The sequence below is a fragment of the Neovison vison genome, chromosome 5 (assembly GCF_020171115.1).
Source record: "Neovison vison isolate M4711 chromosome 5, ASM_NN_V1, whole genome shotgun sequence".
Lineage (NCBI taxonomy): Eukaryota > Metazoa > Chordata > Mammalia > Carnivora > Mustelidae > Neogale > Neogale vison.
Window position 1 is genome coordinate 90,262,891 of NC_058095.1, and position 20,885 is coordinate 90,283,775.

The 20,885-nt window shown below is 40.7% G+C and overlaps 1 protein-coding gene across 1 annotated transcript in view; it reads right to left on the bottom strand.

Annotated features, from left to right (window-relative positions):
* LOC122906955 (ubiquitin carboxyl-terminal hydrolase 12) overlaps positions 1 to 20,356 on the bottom strand; it is a 102,713-nt gene extending 82,357 nt beyond the window's left edge. The window contains exon 1 of the mRNA XM_044249470.1: positions 20,185 to 20,356. Coding sequence (XP_044105405.1) covers positions 20,185 to 20,232 — 48 coding nt within the window. The 5' untranslated portion in view covers positions 20,233 to 20,356. The remainder of the gene's footprint in view (positions 1 to 20,184) is intronic.
* Between the last annotated feature and the right edge of the window lie 529 nt (positions 20,357 to 20,885).

Here is a 20,885-nt window from a genome sequence, read left to right on the forward strand (position 1 = left end):
CATTTCATTTTAGTTTGCATCGAATTTTCTCCTAAATGCCTTCTGTGAGAATGTTTGTAATATTTAACTATAATATTCTCAGCTGAGACAAAGCAATCCTGAATTAATCTAATCATTCTGAGTTACAAAGTTGACACGGTATAACTGAAAATGTCAAAATAAAAAAAAGCAATACTTTCCACTGAAAGGCAGAGGCACTCAACATAAGCCAGAACTGAAGAATATATAGGTCATAAACACAAAGAGACCCACAAACAAACACTGAAAGTCAAAGAAAAGGAGAAAATCTTGAAAGCAGCAAGAGAAAAAGGAGCTGTCACACTGGCCCACCAATAGGATTAACAGCTGACTTCTCAGCAGAAACAATGGCAAGGAGAAGGCAGTGGGGTAACATACACAAAGTGCTCTAAAAGACTATCAACCAAGAATACTAAATCTAACAGATCTTTCAAACTGTGAAATAAAGACCTTCTTAGACCAAAAGAAAAGAAAAGAAGAAAGAGAGAAAAGAAGAAAACCTGACAATTTTTTCGAGCAGCCACACGTATAAGAAAAACTAAAGGAGGTTGTTTAGGCTGAAATTAAGTGACCTCAGACAGGAATTCAAGCCCACATGAACAAAACAAAACAAAAAAAGAGGACCTGTAATGATAACTGTTTCACTACAAAGGCCACTATAAACACATTGTTTTCCTCCTTTTCTCTCTTAACTGACTTAAGAAGCAATTACAAAAGATTATGTATATATAAAATACTGCTGGAACTATAATATATATTAATGTAATACACATGTAACATGTATCAATAATGGCCAATGGGCTTAAGAAAGAGAAATGGTGAAGTACTAATTATAACCATGTACTGATGTGTTTATAACATTAACAGATGAAATATGTACAAGAATGATGCCACAAAAGGGGGAGAAAGAAAACAGGCGCACAAAGGAGTAATTCCTTTATTTCACTGGAATTAAGTCAGAATAAACGTGACATTGATTCTGATCATTTAAAATGTATATGGTAGGGTGCCTCAATGGGTTAAAGCCTCTGCCTTTGGCTCACGTCATGATCCCAGGTCTGGGGATCAGGCCCTGAATGGGGGGGGGGGGTCTGCTCAGCAGGGAGCCTGCTTCCTCCCTCTCCCTCTCTCTCTCTCTCTCTCTCTCTCTCTCTCTCGGCTTCTCTGCCTACTTATAATCTCTGTCTGGCAAATAAATAAATAAATAAATAAATCTTTTAAAATTAAATAAATAAAATGTATATGGTGAAATCTAAAGCAACCACTAAATATATAAACACACACAGAATAAAACATCGATAATGAAAATAAAAATGCTACCTTAGAAAACATTCACTCTATGCAAAAGAAAGCAGTAAAGGGGGAATACAGGAGGAAAAAAAAGACATGAGTCAGGGAAAAAATTTGTAAAACGTTGGTAACTGGACTCAAGTGGATTAATAGAGATTTTTTTTTTTAAAAGATTTTATTTATTTGACAGAGAGAAATCACAAGTAGGAAGAGAGGCAGGCAGAGAGAGAGAGGGGAGAAAGCAGGTTCCCTGTGGAGCAGAGAGCCCGACGTGGGGCTCGATCCCAGAACCCTGGGATCATGACCTGAGCCGAAGGCAGAGGCTTTAACCCACTGAGCCACCCAAGCGCCCCATTAACAGAGATATTTTAAGGTCGGTGCCTTAGTCTGCTTGGGCTGCTCTAACAAATCACCACAGACTGGGTGGCTTAAACTTCGCCTTCTTTCTCACAGTTGCGAGGCTGAAGTCCCACCCAGATCACAGCAGCACAGCTAAGTGCTGGTAAGGGCCCTGTTCCAAATGGCACACTGCTAACTTCCTGTTGAAGCCTCCCAGAGCAGAAAGGGAGCAGACCCTGGGGTCTCTTTTCAAAGGACAGTAAGCCCATTTGCGAGGGCTCCACCCTCAGGAATTCATCCCTCACCACGCACAGGCCACACCTTCGACCACATCACCTCCACCATTTTTTCCCAAATTTTTATTTAAATCCTGGTTGGTTAACATAGAGTGTAATACTGGCTTCAAGAGCAGAACTCAGTGATTGGTCACTTACATACAACACCCAGCACTCATCGTAACAAGAGCCCTCCTGAACAGCCACCATTTTCAACAGATAAATTCTGGGGAGATGCGACATTCACTCTGTAGTAGAGGCAATGGAAATGTTGCAAACTGATGCTGGTCAGAGTTGTACAACTGACAAACACAAAACCCACTGAATGGAGCACTTTAAACGCCCTGTTGGATCTTTCCATTTCTTCTGCTGAGATGGGTGATGTGCCAACAGTTTCTACTCCTATAGTTGCAACAGCTAATGACTTCTTAACACCCACTTAGCACAAAAGGCCTGTGTTTACTAATCCACTCAAACTCAAACTCCAATACTTCACCACAGCCCAAACTTCATTACAAACATTGCCGGGAACAAATTTTTGACATTAAATATAATGCAGGCTTTATTTTTTAAAGTTAAAGTATGTATATACACTATGCTCACAAAAAAATAACAGCATCACCTCCCTCCCAACCCACAGATGTCCACATCATTAATCCTCAGAACCTGAGACTATGTTGGGTTACATGATGGGAGGGAATTAAGGCTGTTACTCAACTAACCTTAAGACAGGAGGGTATCGTGCATTCCGCAAGTGGGCCCCATGCAATCACTAGGGTTCCCGATAGTGCAAGAGGCTGGCAGGAGAGTCAAGGTCAGGACAACATGATGTGAGAAAGACTGACCAACCCTCTCTGGCTTCCCAGGCCAGGAAAGAGAGCAGCCTCCAGAAGCAGGGAAAGGCAAGGAAAGAGTCTCACCCCTAGAGCCTCCAGAAGGGACCAAAGCTCTACTGACACCTCGATTTTAGCCCAATGAGATCCATTTCAAACTTCTGGCCTCCAGAACGACAGGATAAGAAATTTATGTTGTTTTCAGCCACTAAATTGGTGGTAATTTATTACATACACACAAATTTCTGGTCCATTTCAAACCTTACAAACAGAAATCAAAGCACTCTGATAGCCTAAAAGTGACTGTACCTGGTTAGTTCATCTAGCAATCTCAATCATATGCTTAAAAATTTGAAGTTGCTTTAAAAACAAGAGTTATTCTAACAAGTGCATATTAATAAGGGGGAATAAGAAAAACTACTTTGTCTAGCATTAGTGTACAATCACAGCCAAGTCTTACTATAGTTCAGATGCAAGAATTTTATTAGGATCCCAGGTACCTACCCACCTATAGTGTCAAAAATTATGTTTAGGTATGAAAAAAGTTAAATTTTATTTTAAAACTCAGCCTATTACTTTGGGAGTGCAATTATGAAAATATTCTGCATATGTTAAGAGATTTACATCTACATATATGAAAAATAGATCTACAGTCTCTCTAAATGTTTTCTATAGTATTTCCTACAAATACAAAAACTGATAAAAAGCATTTAAAAGGGATGCCTGGGTGGCTCAGTTGGTTAAGCAGCTGCCTTCGGCTCAGGTCATGATCCCAGCGTCCTGGGATTGAGCCGCATCGGGCTCCTTGCTCGGCAGGGAGCCTGCTTCTCCCTCTGCCTCTGCCTGCCATGCTGTCTGCCTGTGTTTGCTCTCTCGCCCTCTCTCTCTGATAAATAAATAAAATCTTAAAAAAAATAAAAGCATTTAAAACACTATTCTTAAGTTCTAATGAAATGCTGACCTAGGTAATTTTTACCCAACAGTTGCTAAAATCATTAGGTGAAAAGCTGCTGGGGAGCACATAATAGGAATCATGCTGACAACACCTGAACCCTCCATCAACTTCACCATCACAGAAAGAGAAAACACGTGTACCTCCTGATGTGCTGGAACTACAAGTACACATCAATTACCATACACTCTTCTCACTACCACCCACCTACTCACTCATTCCATCCTTGCTGGGGCGGGCGGGGGGGGGGTGCAACAAAAAAACAAACAAAAAACCCAAAACTACAACGGAAAACACGGATTCTGGATCAAGCCTGCAGATCTACCAGTTTAGAGAAATACAGAGGATGGAGGGATATTCTACACACCACTAAAAGGATATAATCAGCAAAATGCAGAGTATGAGAAAAGCAATGGGAAAACTGAATTTCAATAGATAAGCTATTATTTATAAGAGTGAGAGATCCATACTTAAGAGACACAATATCCAAATGCAATGTGCAGACCCAGCTATGTAAAACCATTTGAGATAATCAGGCAATTTCAACAATAATTGGACTGAGGACATTAAGAAATTGGGAAATGGGGGTGTGGGCAGTAAATGATACTGTGATTGTACTGGGGAGGGGAGGAACTCCACACTTACATTACTAGCAGTACGGTCCCGTGGCAAAAGCACTAGATGGAATTTGCAGAGATCCCAGGCAGATTCCTAATCCCAAATCACGGGTCATGTAACTGTAGTATGTAGTAAGCTATTCATCCATTTTCTCATTTGTGAAACAAAATACTACCACTTACTGGCCCATTTCACAGATTTGCAGTTGCTCTTCAAAAAAAATAAAGTAATAAAGTGGTCTAAAATGAAAATGATATTGGTGAGGCTTCTGAACAGCAAGTATCTGCCATGAAAATATATTCTGCATTGTTATTTTTACTAATGACTGACCCACAGTAACCAGGTTTTGTTGACATTTTAAGATAAATTTTCTATGAAACCACTTCCTCTGATCTCTTTTTTAAGTTTTACATATAATAATTAAAAAAAAAAACCCACACGAATAATGCCATAGCTGAAAAGGATCAAAGGTTTTTAGATTTCTACTTTGGGAAGGAAAGGAGTGAGTATCCTATTTATGATGTCTCCCACTTTCCTTTACCCACTTCATCAAAAGTACTTCTTCTCATTAACTCACTGGAGCAAAAATGAGTCCTGCATATGTGATTATTAATCACATAAACATGTTTTTTTTTAAACTGCCGGACAATTTTCAGACGTTTTTGCCTAAACCAATACATTGGAATCCATTTAACAAATCTGAGGACAAAATTACTGAAACATTAAACTACTTATGTCATTTTAATACCTAAACGCTTATTTGTTAGCTCTTCTCATTCATGCATACATTCTTGCCTCCTCTCTAAAGCCCTTTCCCCACCCTCATTGTCCGTCCTGTCCTTTGGAATCCCAGCAAGCTCCCCTCTCCACCACTCCCAGAAAGTCTCCAGATGGTCCAGGCTCTGTTCACTCCCAACTCGGCCTGTCTTCCCTTTGAGCAACAAGTCTGAGGTCTGTGTCACTGCTTACCCTGCCATGTGTGGGTATGGTCTTCCCAACTAGACTGCAAGCCCTCTGAGAACAAAGACTGGTAAAGAGGTAAACAGCCATGCATCCATAGTGTCCAGGACACAGCCTGACCATTCAGATTCAGACTGCAGAAATGGGCCTGACTGCTCCACCGCCGTTATGGGATGAATGGCACCCCACAATAAAAGCATCTGAAGTCCTAACCCCCAGAACCTCAGAATATGACCTTATTTGTATAGAGGGTCTTTACAGAGGTCATCAAGTTACAGGTCATTAGAGTGGGCCCTAATCCAACACCTGGTGTCATTATGAAAAGGGGAAACATGGACAGAGACAGATGTGCAGAGGAAAAGCAATGGGAGAGACAAGAGGGAAAACACCAAGTAAAGATGAAGGTGGGGGAGGGGAAGTCACCTGGGTGGCTCAGTAGGTTAAACATCTGTCCTCAACACAGGTCATGACCTCAGGGTCCTGGGATCAAGCCCCTCATCCAGCTCCCTGCTCAGCGGGGAGCCTGCTTCTCCCTCTCCCTCTGCTTGTGCTCTTTCAAATAAATAAGTAAAATCTTAGGGGAAAAAAAAAAAGATGAAGGCAGGCTGCATCTACACACCAAAGACTACCAGCAAACACCAGAAGCTTCAAGAAAGGCAGAGCGGACTCTCTTGACAGCCCTCCAAAGGAACCAATTCTGCTGACTCCTTGATTTTGGACTTCTGGCCTCCAGAACTGGGAGACAATACAGTTGTGATTTTTAAGCCACATAGATTTTGGTGTTTTGTTCAGGCAGCTCTAAGAAACTGTTACAGTTGGGGTTTAAGAAAATGAAAATGTACAATAGTACTATATAAGATCTAACATGGGAGACACTGAAAATAACGGAGAATAAAATGAGCACAGTTTTGACCTAGAAGGAAGTAACCAAATGACAAAGAAAAATAGCCATTATACATGGAAGTAAAAACTGCAAGCTGCAAATCTGCAGATTTTATTGGGGGTAGGGAAGTGACACAAACACACAACGTCATGTTTGTACGTGAACAGGTAACATCCAACCATACAGACTCTCACAAGCAGTTAACTGTTGGGAAAGACTGCATCTCCTTCTCTTTGCAGAAGATGACTTTTTTTAAATTCACACAGCTTCGTACTTTGTAAAATAGTAAGTGGCTCTTTAACTTTTTAGAAACATAGAATTCAGACTATTGTTTCCAAGGTAATCACACGTCATATTCTTTAACAATATACACGGTTAAACCGGAATGATTTATTCACTTTTAAATTCCTCATTTCGACAGTTCAAAAGAATTCATTAGTTACTAACCTACAAAAGCATATTTACCATTCCATTTCTAAAACTGACCTCATCATCATATTTCAGTCAGTATTAAATATACTTTGTTTGTAAAAATGACAGAAGGAAAATAAGGCAACATTTAACCACTCCACAGGCATACATATCTGGAGGTTTTACAAATGTTCCATCATTAAATTTTATTTCTAAACTGTGCCACATCTATTCAGTCCAGCCTTCTCCCTGTTAGAGTAGCATTTTAAGAGAGCCTTGTTAGCTTTGATTTCAACCAAAAATATACCCAAACATCCTTTCTTAAATAATTCATTCCAGATTTATCATCCATAAATTTACCTAAATCCAAACCCTTTTTACTTTTCTTAAAGATTTTATTTATTTATTTGACAGAGAGAGATCACAAGTAGGCAGAGAGGCAGGCAAAGAGAGAGAGAGAGGAGGAAGCAGGCTCCCTGCTGAGCAGAGAGCCCGACGCGGGACCCGATCCCAGGACCCAGAGATCATGACCCGAGCCGAAGGCAGCGGCTTAACCCACTGAGCCACCCAGGCGCCCCAAACCCTTTTTTCACCTTTATTTATAAGATCTCAATTTGTGAGGTTACTTAGCAATATCACCAGAAAGTAGCCACTCAATAAAGTTAGAAATCGACATCTAGTATACAGCAATACAAGCCTTTCTCAAGAAACAAGAGAATCTCAAATATACAACCTAACCTTACACCTAAAAGGAGAAAGAGGAAGAACGGCAAAAAAGCCTAAATCCAGCAAGAGAAGAGAAATAATGATTAGGGCAGAAATCAATGAAACAGAAATCAAAAGAATAGTAAGCCAGACCAACAAAACTAGGAGCTGGCTCTTTGAAAGAATTAGTAAGATCAATAAACCCTTAGCTAGACTTATGAAAAGGAAAAGAAAAGGACCCAAATACATAAAATTGTAACTGAAAGAGGAGAGATCACAACCAACACCAAAGAAATAAAAACAATCATAAGAATGTATTATGAACAACTATATGTCAATAAATTAGGCAATCTGGAAAAAATGGATGTATTCCTAGAAACAAATAAACTACCAAAACTGAAATAGGAAGAGATAGAAAACCAGAACAGATGCATAATCAGAAATTGAAGCAGTTACCAAAAAAATCTCCCAACAAAGGAGTCTAGGACCAGAGGGCTTCCCAGGAGAATTCTACCAAACATTTAAAAAGAATTAATACCTATTCTTCTGAAGCTATTTCAAAAAAATAAAAATGGAAGGAAAATTTCCAAACTCACTCTATGAGGCCAGTATTACCTTGATGCCAAAACCAGACAAAGACCCCACTGAAAAGGAGAATTACAGACCAATATCTCTGATGAACATGGATGCAAAAAATTCTCACCAAGAAATCTAAATTCTCTGTGAAAGCTGAAAATTACTGAAGTCACATTCAACTTTCCAAAGTCTGCTAAGATGATCGAAGTAATCACTAATAGAAAACGGCAGGAACATCACAACAAAGCCAGACTGTCAGGGCTGAAATGGTCCAGCTCCCAAAGTGACAGGAGAGAATTAAAGCAAGTAGACTGGCACAGCAGGACTGTGGAGTACTGGGAAAGCCAGTGACCTCAGCACAAGCAGCCATGTAGTCTTTAAGGAACAAAAACAATAAAATTACAGACAGAACAAAACAGGTGACAGATATTACTTGTTAGTTTTTAAATGGGCAATCTAGCATGTCTTCAAACAAGAGGACAATGTTGCCAATACACAAGTGGGGTTACTAGGCTAAGGCTTGATTTTCACAGGGGGAAAAAAAAAAAAAAAAAAAAACAATCAGAAGGTAAGATTGCTTCCTTCAACTTTCTCTTTGGAAAGCTGAGAGTCAAAGTCCAGGCAGCTGCTTTACCAGGCATGGGAACATGTCAGGTCTTTATTAAACTGGATTCCCTGTGAGGGATATGTAAACCTCTTCGAATTAAAAAAATGTGGTAAAAACAAATGAAACTAACTAGTAAACTAAAGAAACTAGTAAAAAAAAAAGAGTGAAAGGTCTTTTAAAGAAATATATACAAATAACAACAAGAATAATAAATTTGCATAGCAGAATCAAAGCACAGTATTTCTGGTTTTGTTTTTCATCAATTATATCAAGTTTTGGGCCTCTCACATTTCAAAATTGTTCAACTTTTGTTCACCTTTAAAGAAAGAACCCTGACTACCATTGGTCTGAGGCGATCAGAGTGTTATACTCTAAGTCCATCAAATAATGAAAGATTAAACACTCCATTTCTATTCCTCACCTGTTCTAGATGAACCAAAGCTTCATCATTCAAGGCTGTAAGCTGGAAACCTAAATATTATACCCTGTTTGGCAGAAACAAGAACACCCTTCTCCTACTCTTTGAAAAACACATTTTCCTCGTGCAAAGTTCAAAGTACCAATTGCTACCCCCAAGGTACCACTGTAATCATCCTGCAGGAGTATCTTCATAAAGCAAATTAAACACCAGGGAATCTGTCTAACATCAGCAAAAAACTGTGGAACAACATTCTAGGAAAAAAGATAGTAACTTCTTCAGTTATAATGCCTGAGATAATCACAGACAAATCAGAATAAATGTTTTTGTCTACAGAATCTCATATTACAAACGTATTTATCATTCCAAAGAACTTTTATTTTAGTCTCTCCTTGCCCCTTCACTGCTTGCTTTATTTGTGCTGAGATGGGTTCTTTGTAAGATTCTACTTAAAAAGAATTACAAAAATTCTCTTGTCAAGGATCCCTGAAAAATCCAGGTGGACCAATACTGTAGAAATTAACAACATTTACTCTCCATAATTTTAGAACTTTAAAAAACTGCTACTAGAATTACAGAAAGTTTGCTGATATCAGAAGTTAACTGTACCCTCACAGCACAAATAATTCAAGAAATAATTGTATGCTAAGAGAAGAGCCAAACCCACAGATAGCTTATAAGGAAAAAACAAAACAAAAACAAAAAACAAATAAAACCTCTATTAACCATAAATTTATGAATCATTAAAATGATCTTTAGAAGAAGAACAATAACCACCACCACTTAGAAATTTGTTTCATCAGTCACCTGAGCATCCTAAGACCAGGAACTTCAAAACATTCATTTTCAAACTCTGACATGACTACACTTTGTGAAAGCAAACTTGTGAGGCCTGTTGTAACTCTCAGACTATGGCACCTTAATGTGCCTTCCATCCTCTCCTTAGGAGGACAAGGAGTCCTATCAATAATGGTCATATACCGATTTTAGGTTCTTTTTTTTTTTTTTTTAAAGATTTTATTTATTTATTTGACAGAGAGAGATCACAAGTAGACAGAGAGGCAGGCAGAGAGAGAGAGGGAAGCAGCTCCCTGCTGAGCAGAGAGCCCAATGTGGGACTCGATCCCAGGACCCTGAGATCATGACCTGAGCCAAAGGCGGCGGCTTAACCCACTGAGTCACCCAGGCGCCCCGTTAGGTTCTATTTTATAGCACAAAGGATGTCTACATGAATTGTCTCATTTTACATGCATCTTCTCATGTGATCTAATGAGAATGACTATTCCATTTCAAAGCTGAAATCCAAGTACCAATAATTAACGAAGTGGGACTCAAAGGTACTCCCACACATACAGAAAACTTGGATGTCAAGAGACAAAAATTCCAAATTCTTCTTTAAAAAGGAAGGAAAAACAATTTTGTTCCAACCATAAAAGTTTCAACATAGTGGTTTATAGATATCATTATGGATTTGGGGGTCAAGAAATTCAGACCTCATCCCTAGTGAATGTGAGAACAACCTAAAACCTGTTTCTCCAATCTGTGAAAACCGGGTTATCATTTGAGCTTTCCTAGCCCTAAATGGGTCTTCAAGGCAATAGTTATGAGAAAGTATGGAGCTAAGATAAAAAGGACAAAATAACTTTGAAATGATTTTGAAATATCTCAAAATCAATCTATATAGTTGGTTTTCTTAGGTATAATAACATGAATATATGGTTATATATGTTGTCTTTTTGTTTTAGGCAGGTTTCTTTTAGCAACATTTTGGTTTTTATGTAATTTGATAGTCCTTTCACTATAATACAGATAAATTTAATCCATTTAGGTTCATTGTAATTAATGAACTAGCTCTTGTTCCACTTTATTTTGGTTCTTCTGTTGCTCTTTTATTTTTTTTTTTAATTTTGCTTCTTGATTTTTCTATTTTTCTGCTCTCAGAGTCTGAGTGATACAGTTTAATTTCCTGTTGGTTTGGACGCAAGAAAATTCATCTCTGGGGTGGGTGTGTATTTATTTATCCTTCATTTTTAACATGCCTATATAACTTTAAAATTTCTAATGCTGGGGTTTTTCAGAGGAGCAAACCTTTACCAGATTTTAACCACCCACTGAATAGTGGTGATTATACCCAATCTTGTTACCATCATCTTTAAAAAAATAATACAAGTAACTTTTAACAATCCATGCAATGTACTGACATTTTTATCAATTCCAATGTTTCATTATCCCAACAACTTTCCTCTGAACTTATATTTTCTCAGGCTAAATACATATTTTAATGATATTTTAATAAGAGTCAATGACTGGTAAACTCTTGGTACTTCTTCATCTGCCCCTTCCTCCTCTCCAGCCTAAAATTCTTCCAGGACTCCTTCCATGCCAAACTGAACTACAGATTCTAAAAATAGCACATTATTCCATGACTCTATACCTTTGCTCACATCTGGAATCCTACCCCTCCTTGTCTACACAATAAATGACTTCATTTCACAAAGTTCAAATCTCTTCTGTGAAGCCTTTTCCCTGAAAGTCCTCTTCTCTCTTGAGAGTAGTAACTGTAGAGCCCCAAAAAATATACAGATAAGACTATTCTCAACTGGATGAGACTAGTCAACGGATCTGGTCAATCCAAATGCCTCTCGGCTGCCCAGAGGCCACGAGGATTACGTTCTCAGCACAACCAGATCCCATTCAGGACACACTAAATGGGAAGCTTTGTAAAGACCAGGGCTTACCATTGTCACCTTTGTAGTCTCAGTACCGCCCCTCCCCACACTAACGTAATGTAATTCTCCAATAATACTTCCTTAAAGTACTTACTGAAGAAAAAACACTCTTTACCAAAAAAACAAAAAAAAAAGTATGTCACTATTGGCTAATAAATTCTCCCCATCCCCCGATGAAAAACACTATCAGGCAGACGACTTATTAGGTCACTAAAACACCAAAATAAAATCAAAGGCAACAGTCAATAACTCAGCTAAAAGATTCTGTGATTTAAACCAGTATTCACAAGTAGGAAATGCATGGATGATTCCTGCACCTATGAAGCATTTCAATAAGAACATCTGTCAGCTATCACTGAAATAAACATCCACTTCTTGTTTTAAGTTGGAAATAAATTTTTACTGGCATGCAGCCTTCGACATGTGGATTACTACAGATGGGGAGTCTAGGCAAGCTTATACACTCTGTAGACACTCCACAGTTTCTAGAAAAAGTTAATGATCTTTCTTAAAAAGAAGCAACAGAAAAGCATGAGGCAGTGAACACAGCGGACTATGCAAAGTCTCAGCACCTCACACAATTATGTTTCCTATTAAATATCTTGGACTTGCCACTATCACAAAATTCTTCTCAACTGGCAACTTTGTGAAAGTGGAGACTAATAGTTTTCTTCCAAAACAAATTATGTCTATAAACTGTGTCCTTCATCTCCTTCTAATAAAAATTCTAACCATAAGATTTTAAATGATCAAACTCTAATTCCAGGTATTCACAATAACACTGTCTCTCTGGTTGCGAGTTTTCCACCCAGCAACCCATACATAACTGTTCATAACAACTAACATTTACCCTTTTCTTACAACACCTTAAAGCACTTTCAGATATTGAATCCTTTTCCAGCCCATGAGACAAGGAGAGAATAATAGGTTTTTGACAAGCTATGAAAGCAGACTGGGTAACTACACGGCAGGCCAACGAGAGATGTTATTCCAGGAAAGGACAGAGGCAGGAACAATAGGAAAATACAAAAGGAAATAAGGCCTGAAGCTGACTTTAATACACACAAGTCATTCTAACAATGACAAAAAGTTGGAGTGCCTTTTTTTAGTATAAAAAATAAGGCAAGATTTTTCTTCTAAAAGTAGTATTCCCAACTTACCTAAACTTCTCAAAAATGTTCGAGAATGTCACAAATTAGACCATATCTATTCCCAGACAAAAAGAATAAAATCTTTCTACAAACTATTTAAAACAGAGAAAGATCATTTCCATTCTTAGTTTACAATATCATAATCTAATCCACTTCAAAATAAATCTGTGTTTTCAGAGGCATATATTGTTAATGAGCTGTTTCCTGTGATGAAAATGAACTGTAATAATTGCATTTCATGAAACAAATTTTTCAATTTTGCTTACTAATATTTGTTGAGCTAACATCAATCAGTAGTAGCGTCAAAGAGTCCTTTCCACACTGAGGGCACAAATCACTTTACAGGGGTAATAAAGAACCACCACCATTACAAAGTGATTACTATGAACCCAAGTATCATTTACCCCCATTTTACAGATAAGGAAACCACAGCACAGAAAATTAAGTTGTCCAAGATTGCACTCACACCTAAGGAAACAAATGTAGACTCTCAAAAAGGGCACCAATTCAAAATTGGTTTTAATGGTACTGGAAAAGAAAAAATGTTCAAGCCTGAGTAAATAGTTACATAGTAATAGCCTGTTAATGAATAAAATGGCAATATCCCTAACCTCCACAAAATGCTTTTAAAGGAAGAAATATATATTTACTTTGGACTGTAATTTTCCATGCACAAAACTGGGGAACTAGACATAATTCACATTTAACTGTACCTAATTCCATGCTCCTTATATAATCTAAATCATGACTGAATACAACCTACTAAATGGGAGAAATATTTGCAAATCATGTATCTGGTAAGGGACTAATATCCAAGATACATAAAGAACTCACTCAAACAGCTCAATAGCAAAAAAAGAAAAAAATCTGACTTTTTCAAATGGGCAAAAGATCTGAACAGACATTTTTCCAGCTAGCCAACAGGTATATGAAAAGATGCACATCATCAATCCTCAAAGAAATGCAAATCAAAACCACAATGAGGTCCGACCTCATATCAGTTAGACTGTATTATCAAAAAAAAAAAAAAGTATTGGTGAGGATATGAAAAAAATGGAATCTTTATTGGTGGGAATGCACTTCTGGTGGGAATGTAAGCTGGAATAACCACTTTGGTAAACAGTATGGACGTTCCTCAAAAAAAATTAAAAATAAGGCGAACCATGAGAGACTATGGACTCTGAAAAACAATCTGAGGGGTTTGAAGTGGTGGGGGGGGTGGGAGGTTGGGGTACCAGGTGGTGGGTATTATAGAGGGCATGGCTTGCATGGAGCACTGGGTGTGGTGAAAAATAATAAATACTGTTTTTCTGAAAATAAATAAATTGGAAAAAAAAGGAAAAAAAATTAAAAATAGAACTACCATAACACTGCAATTATCTGAAGAGAATGAAAACACTAACTTGAAGAGGTATCTGCACCCTTGTGTTCACTGCAGCATTATTTACAATAGCTAAGACACAGAAGAAACCAAGTGCCTATCAATGGATGCAGTGATAAAAGAAATTATTGTATATACACGGAGTGGAATAATACTCAGCCAGAAAAAAGCATGAAATCTTGCTATATGCAACACCATGGATGGACCTAGAGAGCATTATGCTACGTGATGTAAATCAGACAGAGAAAGGCAAATACCTATGATCACTCATATGTGGGAATCTTAAACAAACAAACAAACAAAAAACCCACCAAACTCATAGATACAGAGAACAGTTTGATGGCTGCAGAGGTACAAGGGGTGAAGGTAGTCAAAAAGTAAGAAGAAAAAAATTAATAGATAAAACATGACTAGAGGTTCCAAAATACTGATGATATCAGTAATAATTTATAAACTCTGAAGGAATCAAAGTATTCAGTTTTAGATCTGGAAGGAAACAAATGTACAAATTTATCTAATATTTATCTTCTGGGTTAACTGCTCTTTTTACTATGCCATGCTGTAGGATACATAATAAAATATTAAACATTAAGTTTCTGGGATTAAGCTACTAAAAGAAAATCTAAATTAGATTTTAGGTTAGACTATCTGATTTAAATCAGACCATCTAAATCTGGAAAAATGAAGGTTTCTGTTAAGGATTAATGCTATTAAGTGAACAAGTGCTTAAATAATCTTTCCTGAGACAGCAGAAGTTTCAGGAGAACTAGAATAAAAATTATTTCAAAGGCAGGAAGGAAGAAACTTCCAAGTAACAAAATGGAGGTTTTCCATCTCTGAGGGACCTGGTCAAAAGCTGGTAATCAAATAAAACTAGATGTGTTGTGATCAAGCCTGGCTAAAACTAGCCACGTGGATCATGATAGGGTAAATAATTAAACTGTTCTGAGATTATAAAAAGATTAGCTAAAAGCAGAAGGTAAGGCAAAACCACATGATATAAAATAAATCCAGTCCTTAGACACATTCCACACACTTGAATATGGTGTTTAAAACTATACTTTTTAAACATAATAAAAGTTTCAAATCCCAATGGTCTTACCTTTGTGATAACTACTAAGTACCTAAGATTAGAATAAACCCATCATTTACAAAATTCCATTTCTACTAATTATATACAACATCGTAGCCTATCACCATACCTTTCTGCAATAACAAACTTGCCATATTATCATTTTAAACATTAAACTCTCCATGCTTATCCTGCAATTGTATAAAATTTAAAAGTCAGCAAGACAGTCATTCATGGGGAAAACTGAAATGGAAAATTTTATCTATAAGACTGATTAAGTTTTTTGTTTGTTTTTTAAAGATTTTATTTATTTATTTGAGAAAGAGACGGTGAGAGAGAGTATGAGAGGCGAGAAGGTTAGAGGGAGAGGCAGACGCTCCGTGGAGCTGGGAGCCTGATGCAGGACTCGATCCTGGGACTCCAGGATCGTGACCCCAACCGACTAAGTCACCCAGTAGCCCAAGTTGTTGTTTTTTTTTTTAAAGACAAAATATGCTCTGGGAGGTAAAGCAGTTATTTTCTTTTTGAGTAAGAGTTTTCAAATGCTTTTATAAAATATTTGCCAAATTTTCTCTAATGAGAACACATCATTTTAATAACCAAAAGGTATTGTAGCCAAAATCAGATTAGCAAGCTTAAATAAACCTTTTATAACACTTATTCTAAATGCTCTCTCCACTAAGTCTCCTCAAACACATGCTCAAACATTCCTTATCAGTACTTAATCATTTACATGATGGGAAAAAAAAAATCCTTCTTTTTGAAATTTTCCTGTCTAAAATTAATGTTTATAGTAAAAACAGCAAAAATGAGTAAAACAATGGCAACTCACTTTGAATGTTCCTATTATAGAAGTACTGTTCTACTAATAAAATATAAATAAAAATTATTTTACTAATAAAAGAATTACATCTATCCTATTTCCTGAGGAGGAACAAAGCATTTTATTATTTAATACAATATTCGGACTGCATGAAGAGGAGAGCAGCCAGAGCGCAGGCGTGTACCCACACACACTCACACCCCCAAACCCCAACCCCCAACCCCCTGGGAGGGGGTCTGACAATCAACAGGGTAGAGGCTTAACTCTTAACTCTTACTGAGTGACCCCTGTGAGACTCAAAACAATGAGAAAAGACAAATAGCCACCTTCACCTGTGACTTTCCTTCAACAAGGAGTTTAAAGGTCACGGTGTGTAGGGTGCTATTTTAGGGACAAGCTTTTAAGAAGTAAACTGTCGGACCTGCACAGACTTGGGGCCTTGGCCTCCCACGTTCTGATGGCTCTACCTCCCCGTGCTGTGACTGGCAGTGGGCAAGCAGCCAGGCCAGTGCCATCCCAGGATCTACCACCGTCTACCCTTAACAACTTCTCCTTTACCCAATCCCCCTCCTCAACAATCTCTTTCCAAACATGACTTCTCCATCCCACGCAGGAAGGGACGTAATGATCCCAGCTGGTGGAGCTGATGCCTTCGAGGAACAGCGCAAGATCCATGTATTACCACTTTCCAGTCCCAGGCCACCCAAAACTGCTCTGCAGCTTTGGTTTCCAAACCTAGGCCTCTCTTATATGTATCTGGCTACTCTTCCCACCATTTCATACTTATTAAGGAGACTATTTAAAATCAGGTAACTACTGTGTGAAATCTGAAGCTACTTCAGAGGCAAAACAAACACCACCATGTGACACTGAAAATATATTATTTTGTGGACAAATAACAAGAGGCATTTCTAGTCATAGCTTTGCAAGTTTATTCACTCCCATCTAAAAAGAATCACTCATTTGGGTCAGGCTACAACACTAACTTCAGAAAAACTGATTTTTCCCATATTAGCAGAACAACAGTGACCTAGAACAAGACATATCTGAAGAGATTTGTTCTTAACAGTTACTCGATCCAATTAAGGTATTGCCAATCTGCCCAGATACCTTAAGCTGACAAGTGAAAAAAAAAAAAAAAATCAGGTAAACTTTACTAGTTTTTTTAAGATTTTTATTTATTTATTTTACAGAGAGAGAGATCACAAGTAGGCAGAGAGGCGGGCAGAGGAGAAGGGGGAAGCAGGCTCCTTGCTGAGCAGAGAGCCCCACACAGGGCTCCATCCCAGAACCCTGAGATCATGACAAAAGCCAAAGGCAGAGGCTTTAACCCACTGAGCCACCCAGGCGCCCCTACACTTTACTATTTCTTAAAATAAAATTCCAATCCATCATATTTTCACAGATGTTGACCCTGAGTAGAAGCATCATTCTTCTTAGGTCCAACGCCCCCTCCTCTTTACCACCAACACACACACACCCACCACCATCCCCAACCTCATCCATGCTAAACAAACTCACTTCCCCCAGACTCAGGTAGGAGAAATGGAGGCCTCTGGGAAACTGTTCTCTAGCTTGCAGAAGTTAGTGATCCACCAAACTGCAGAAATAAACAATAGTCCTTCCCCTTAAGGTCTTCGGTCTAATAAGGAGACAAGAGAAAAATTCACAACACAGCAAGTGTAATAAATGCTACTGAGGTTACCAAAACTCCATGAAATTATGAGGGGGATAGAGGTGGGGACAGACAGGAGTAGGATTATCTAAGTAAGGCTATCAGCTTGAGAGATGGGGAAGAACTCACCAGACTAGAAGCAAAGAGGGAGTGTTCAAAGCCTACACAAAGAGCATCTACAAAGGCACAAAGGTAAATACCTTTACTTTTCTTGACCGTCAATTTTCTAAGATGGGTTGCAATCTTCTTTAAAGAGTAAGATTACAGATTACTTTGAGACATTCAGCATTATTTTGAGAGTGCATCAGAATTCATTCAAATATGAACTACAGACACACCCAATTCTTTTTTTTTAAGATTTTTTTATTTACTTATTTGACAGGCAGAGACAGGCAGAGAAAGAGAGGGGTGGAAGCAGGCTCCCCGCTGAGCAGAGAGGGGCTCCATCGATCCCAGCACCCTGGGACCATGACCTGAACTGAAGGCAGAGGCTTAACCCACTGAGACACCCAGGCACCCCCGTGACACACCCAATTCTAACACTAGTTTTGGAACTATCTTATTTGACCAGGCACTGACATTTCCATATTCACCAACAATACACACACACTGCAGGCAACCAATCAACACACTTGAGTGAAAGTCCTAGAAAGAGCTTGAGTCTGACATTCTTCAAATCAGAATCCTTTACTCAGCGTTTGACTTGGCAAATCTCTCCCCATCTTCCTAATCTAATCAGAGCATGTGTATTTTATATATCTACCTGAATACTGTTTGTGTCCCTCAACTGGATCATAAAAACCATGAAAGCAGGGACTGCCCTGATCACTACTGTTTCTTCACTGGCTGAGGCCAGTCTCTCTTCCTTAGCAAGTGATAAACGAGTGAATGAATGGTGAGTAGAGAGTAACAACACATCACTCACTCCCTAAGCAATAGACTTTGACAATGAACTATGACCAGATAATCCGTGTAGCTCAGCAATCTGGCAAAATTATCACTTTCAAAGAATTAATTATCACATTCCTTCTGAAACAGAATACGATAATAATTGGCATATCTAAAAATAATTAATCCACATAATCCTGGGGAATCGTTGTTAATATAGTCCCTTTAATATCAATGATTTCCTAAAATGTTCATTTGGGGAAATGGATTCTTCAGTGATTCACTCCTCAACATGATTTAATACTGTAGATTTTAATTCCACCTGACTTCAGCCATTTTTTTGTACTGTTCCTCAGCGTGCAGTATAGAATCTGCCTCTAAAGCACCTTTCCAATCTGATTCATCACTCCTTAAAGAAAGCCATATAACATGTACTACCCTTAAATCGAAGACTGCTGGGGATCTCCTTGTGCAATCCGACGCACAAAAAGGGCCAGTAAGATAGAGCAGAAGGAAAGATTTCAGATGTCTTTAATAACATAATCACTAGGCCCACACTGCAAAGAATAACTTTTTTTCTGTGAGGGTTCACAATTAAGATCCCTCGTTGTAAGCTCAGAAGTACCTAATGAAACGAATTTGCCCCACCGTGTGGAAAAACTGGGGCCTTTCTGGCCAATCACGAAAACACCAAGATTTAAACGCACCCACGTTTTGCTGTAATTAATTCGGGACTTTGCAACAGGCAGCAGCACTTTTCCGTCAAAGTCTATTTAAATGCCCCAACGAAACGCGAACAACCCTCACAATCCATCCCCGTACAGAAGTGCTTCCAGCCACACACAGATGTGTCTGATGTATTAAAGTAAACAATCGACCGGGAAGCTTAAGCGGTTTTCAAGATTAACGCGGATTCGCAAAGCCGAGACTGCCGCCTGGACACATGGCTGGAAAACGGAGAGCTCGTTGCTCAGGAAGAGCCGAAAATGGGAAAATTTTCAACAGCACTTATTTAAAGTTTCCACCTTCACACACACCCCCTTCCCCTAAGCACCGGGTGGGGGCCTCGGCGTCGCCAAAGGCGCGCGGAGGATATCTGCGTTTGACTTCCGTCCTCTCCCGGCAGGAATGAGACCCTGCCTTCCTGCCGGCGGACCCCCCACCCCCGCCCAGGGCCGCCTCCCCGCTCGGCGCACCGCCGGACGGAAATGGAGAGGCGCTGCCCCGCGTCCTTCCACCTCCGACCCCAGCCGGGGGCCGTGCGCCCACAGCTCGGGGTGCGCCTCGCCGCTCCGCCCCGGCGCCGCGGGAAGACTCGGACAGTCGAGCCCGCGGGCGCTGGCGATCGGTGCCCGCGCCCCGCCGCGTCTGCCACGGTCGCCCCCGCGCCGCCCAGGCTCGCCGGGTACCTCACCGCGCTCCCCGCCCGCTGCCGTCCAGCCGCCCCCGCCCGGTCCGCGAGGGCCCCCACGCTAGGCCCCGCGGGCCGCCCGGGTAAGGGGCGGGGACAAGGGCCGAGCAGCCGCCGCCCGCCCGCGGGGGTCCCGGGGCCGCCCCCGCCGCCCTCCCGCCGCACCTACCATGGTACAGATGGAGGCGAATTTGGAGACTGTCATTAGGATTTCCATCCGCCCAACGCCATCTTCCACCCAATCACAGCGGCGGCGGCGGGCGGGGGAGGAGAGGAGCCGGGCCGCCCGCTCGCACCGCAGCCCGCGGGCGGACCCCGAGCCGCCACGGACCCACGCACCGAGCCTGCTCTGCCGCCGCTGCCGTCGTCGCCGCCGGCGCTCCGGCACTCCCCGCCTCGGGCCCCAGTCCCCGCCTGCAGCTCGCCCGCCCGCCCCCGGCTCCTCCCCGGCGCAGGGCGCAGCCGCTGCCCCCGGGCCCGCGCCTGCCCGCGAAGCCGCCCGCCCGTACACCCCGCCCTGCGCGCTGGGGAGCGGGCTCCAACGAGGCCCTAATGCCCGGCCTGCCCGGCAGCTGCTCGGCCCAGCGGCGCGCCCCGCCCACCCGCCGCGCGCCCAGACCTCCCCGTGCGGCCCCGCCCACTCCTCCGCGCGCGGCTCTAAGGGCCGGGAGCGCGCGAGCAGGGGAACTCAGGCGCGGCCCCACCCCGCGCTCGACCGGACCCCGCCTCCTGCCCGCCTCCCTCGCGGTCCTAGAGCCCGAGCGCCACCAGAGCCTTGGCTGCGAGGAGAGCAGGGGGGGGAACTGGGAACGCGGGAGAAGAGGGGGGTGCGGGGCTCGTCCTTCCGCTGCATGGGCTGCGGCGACTTGG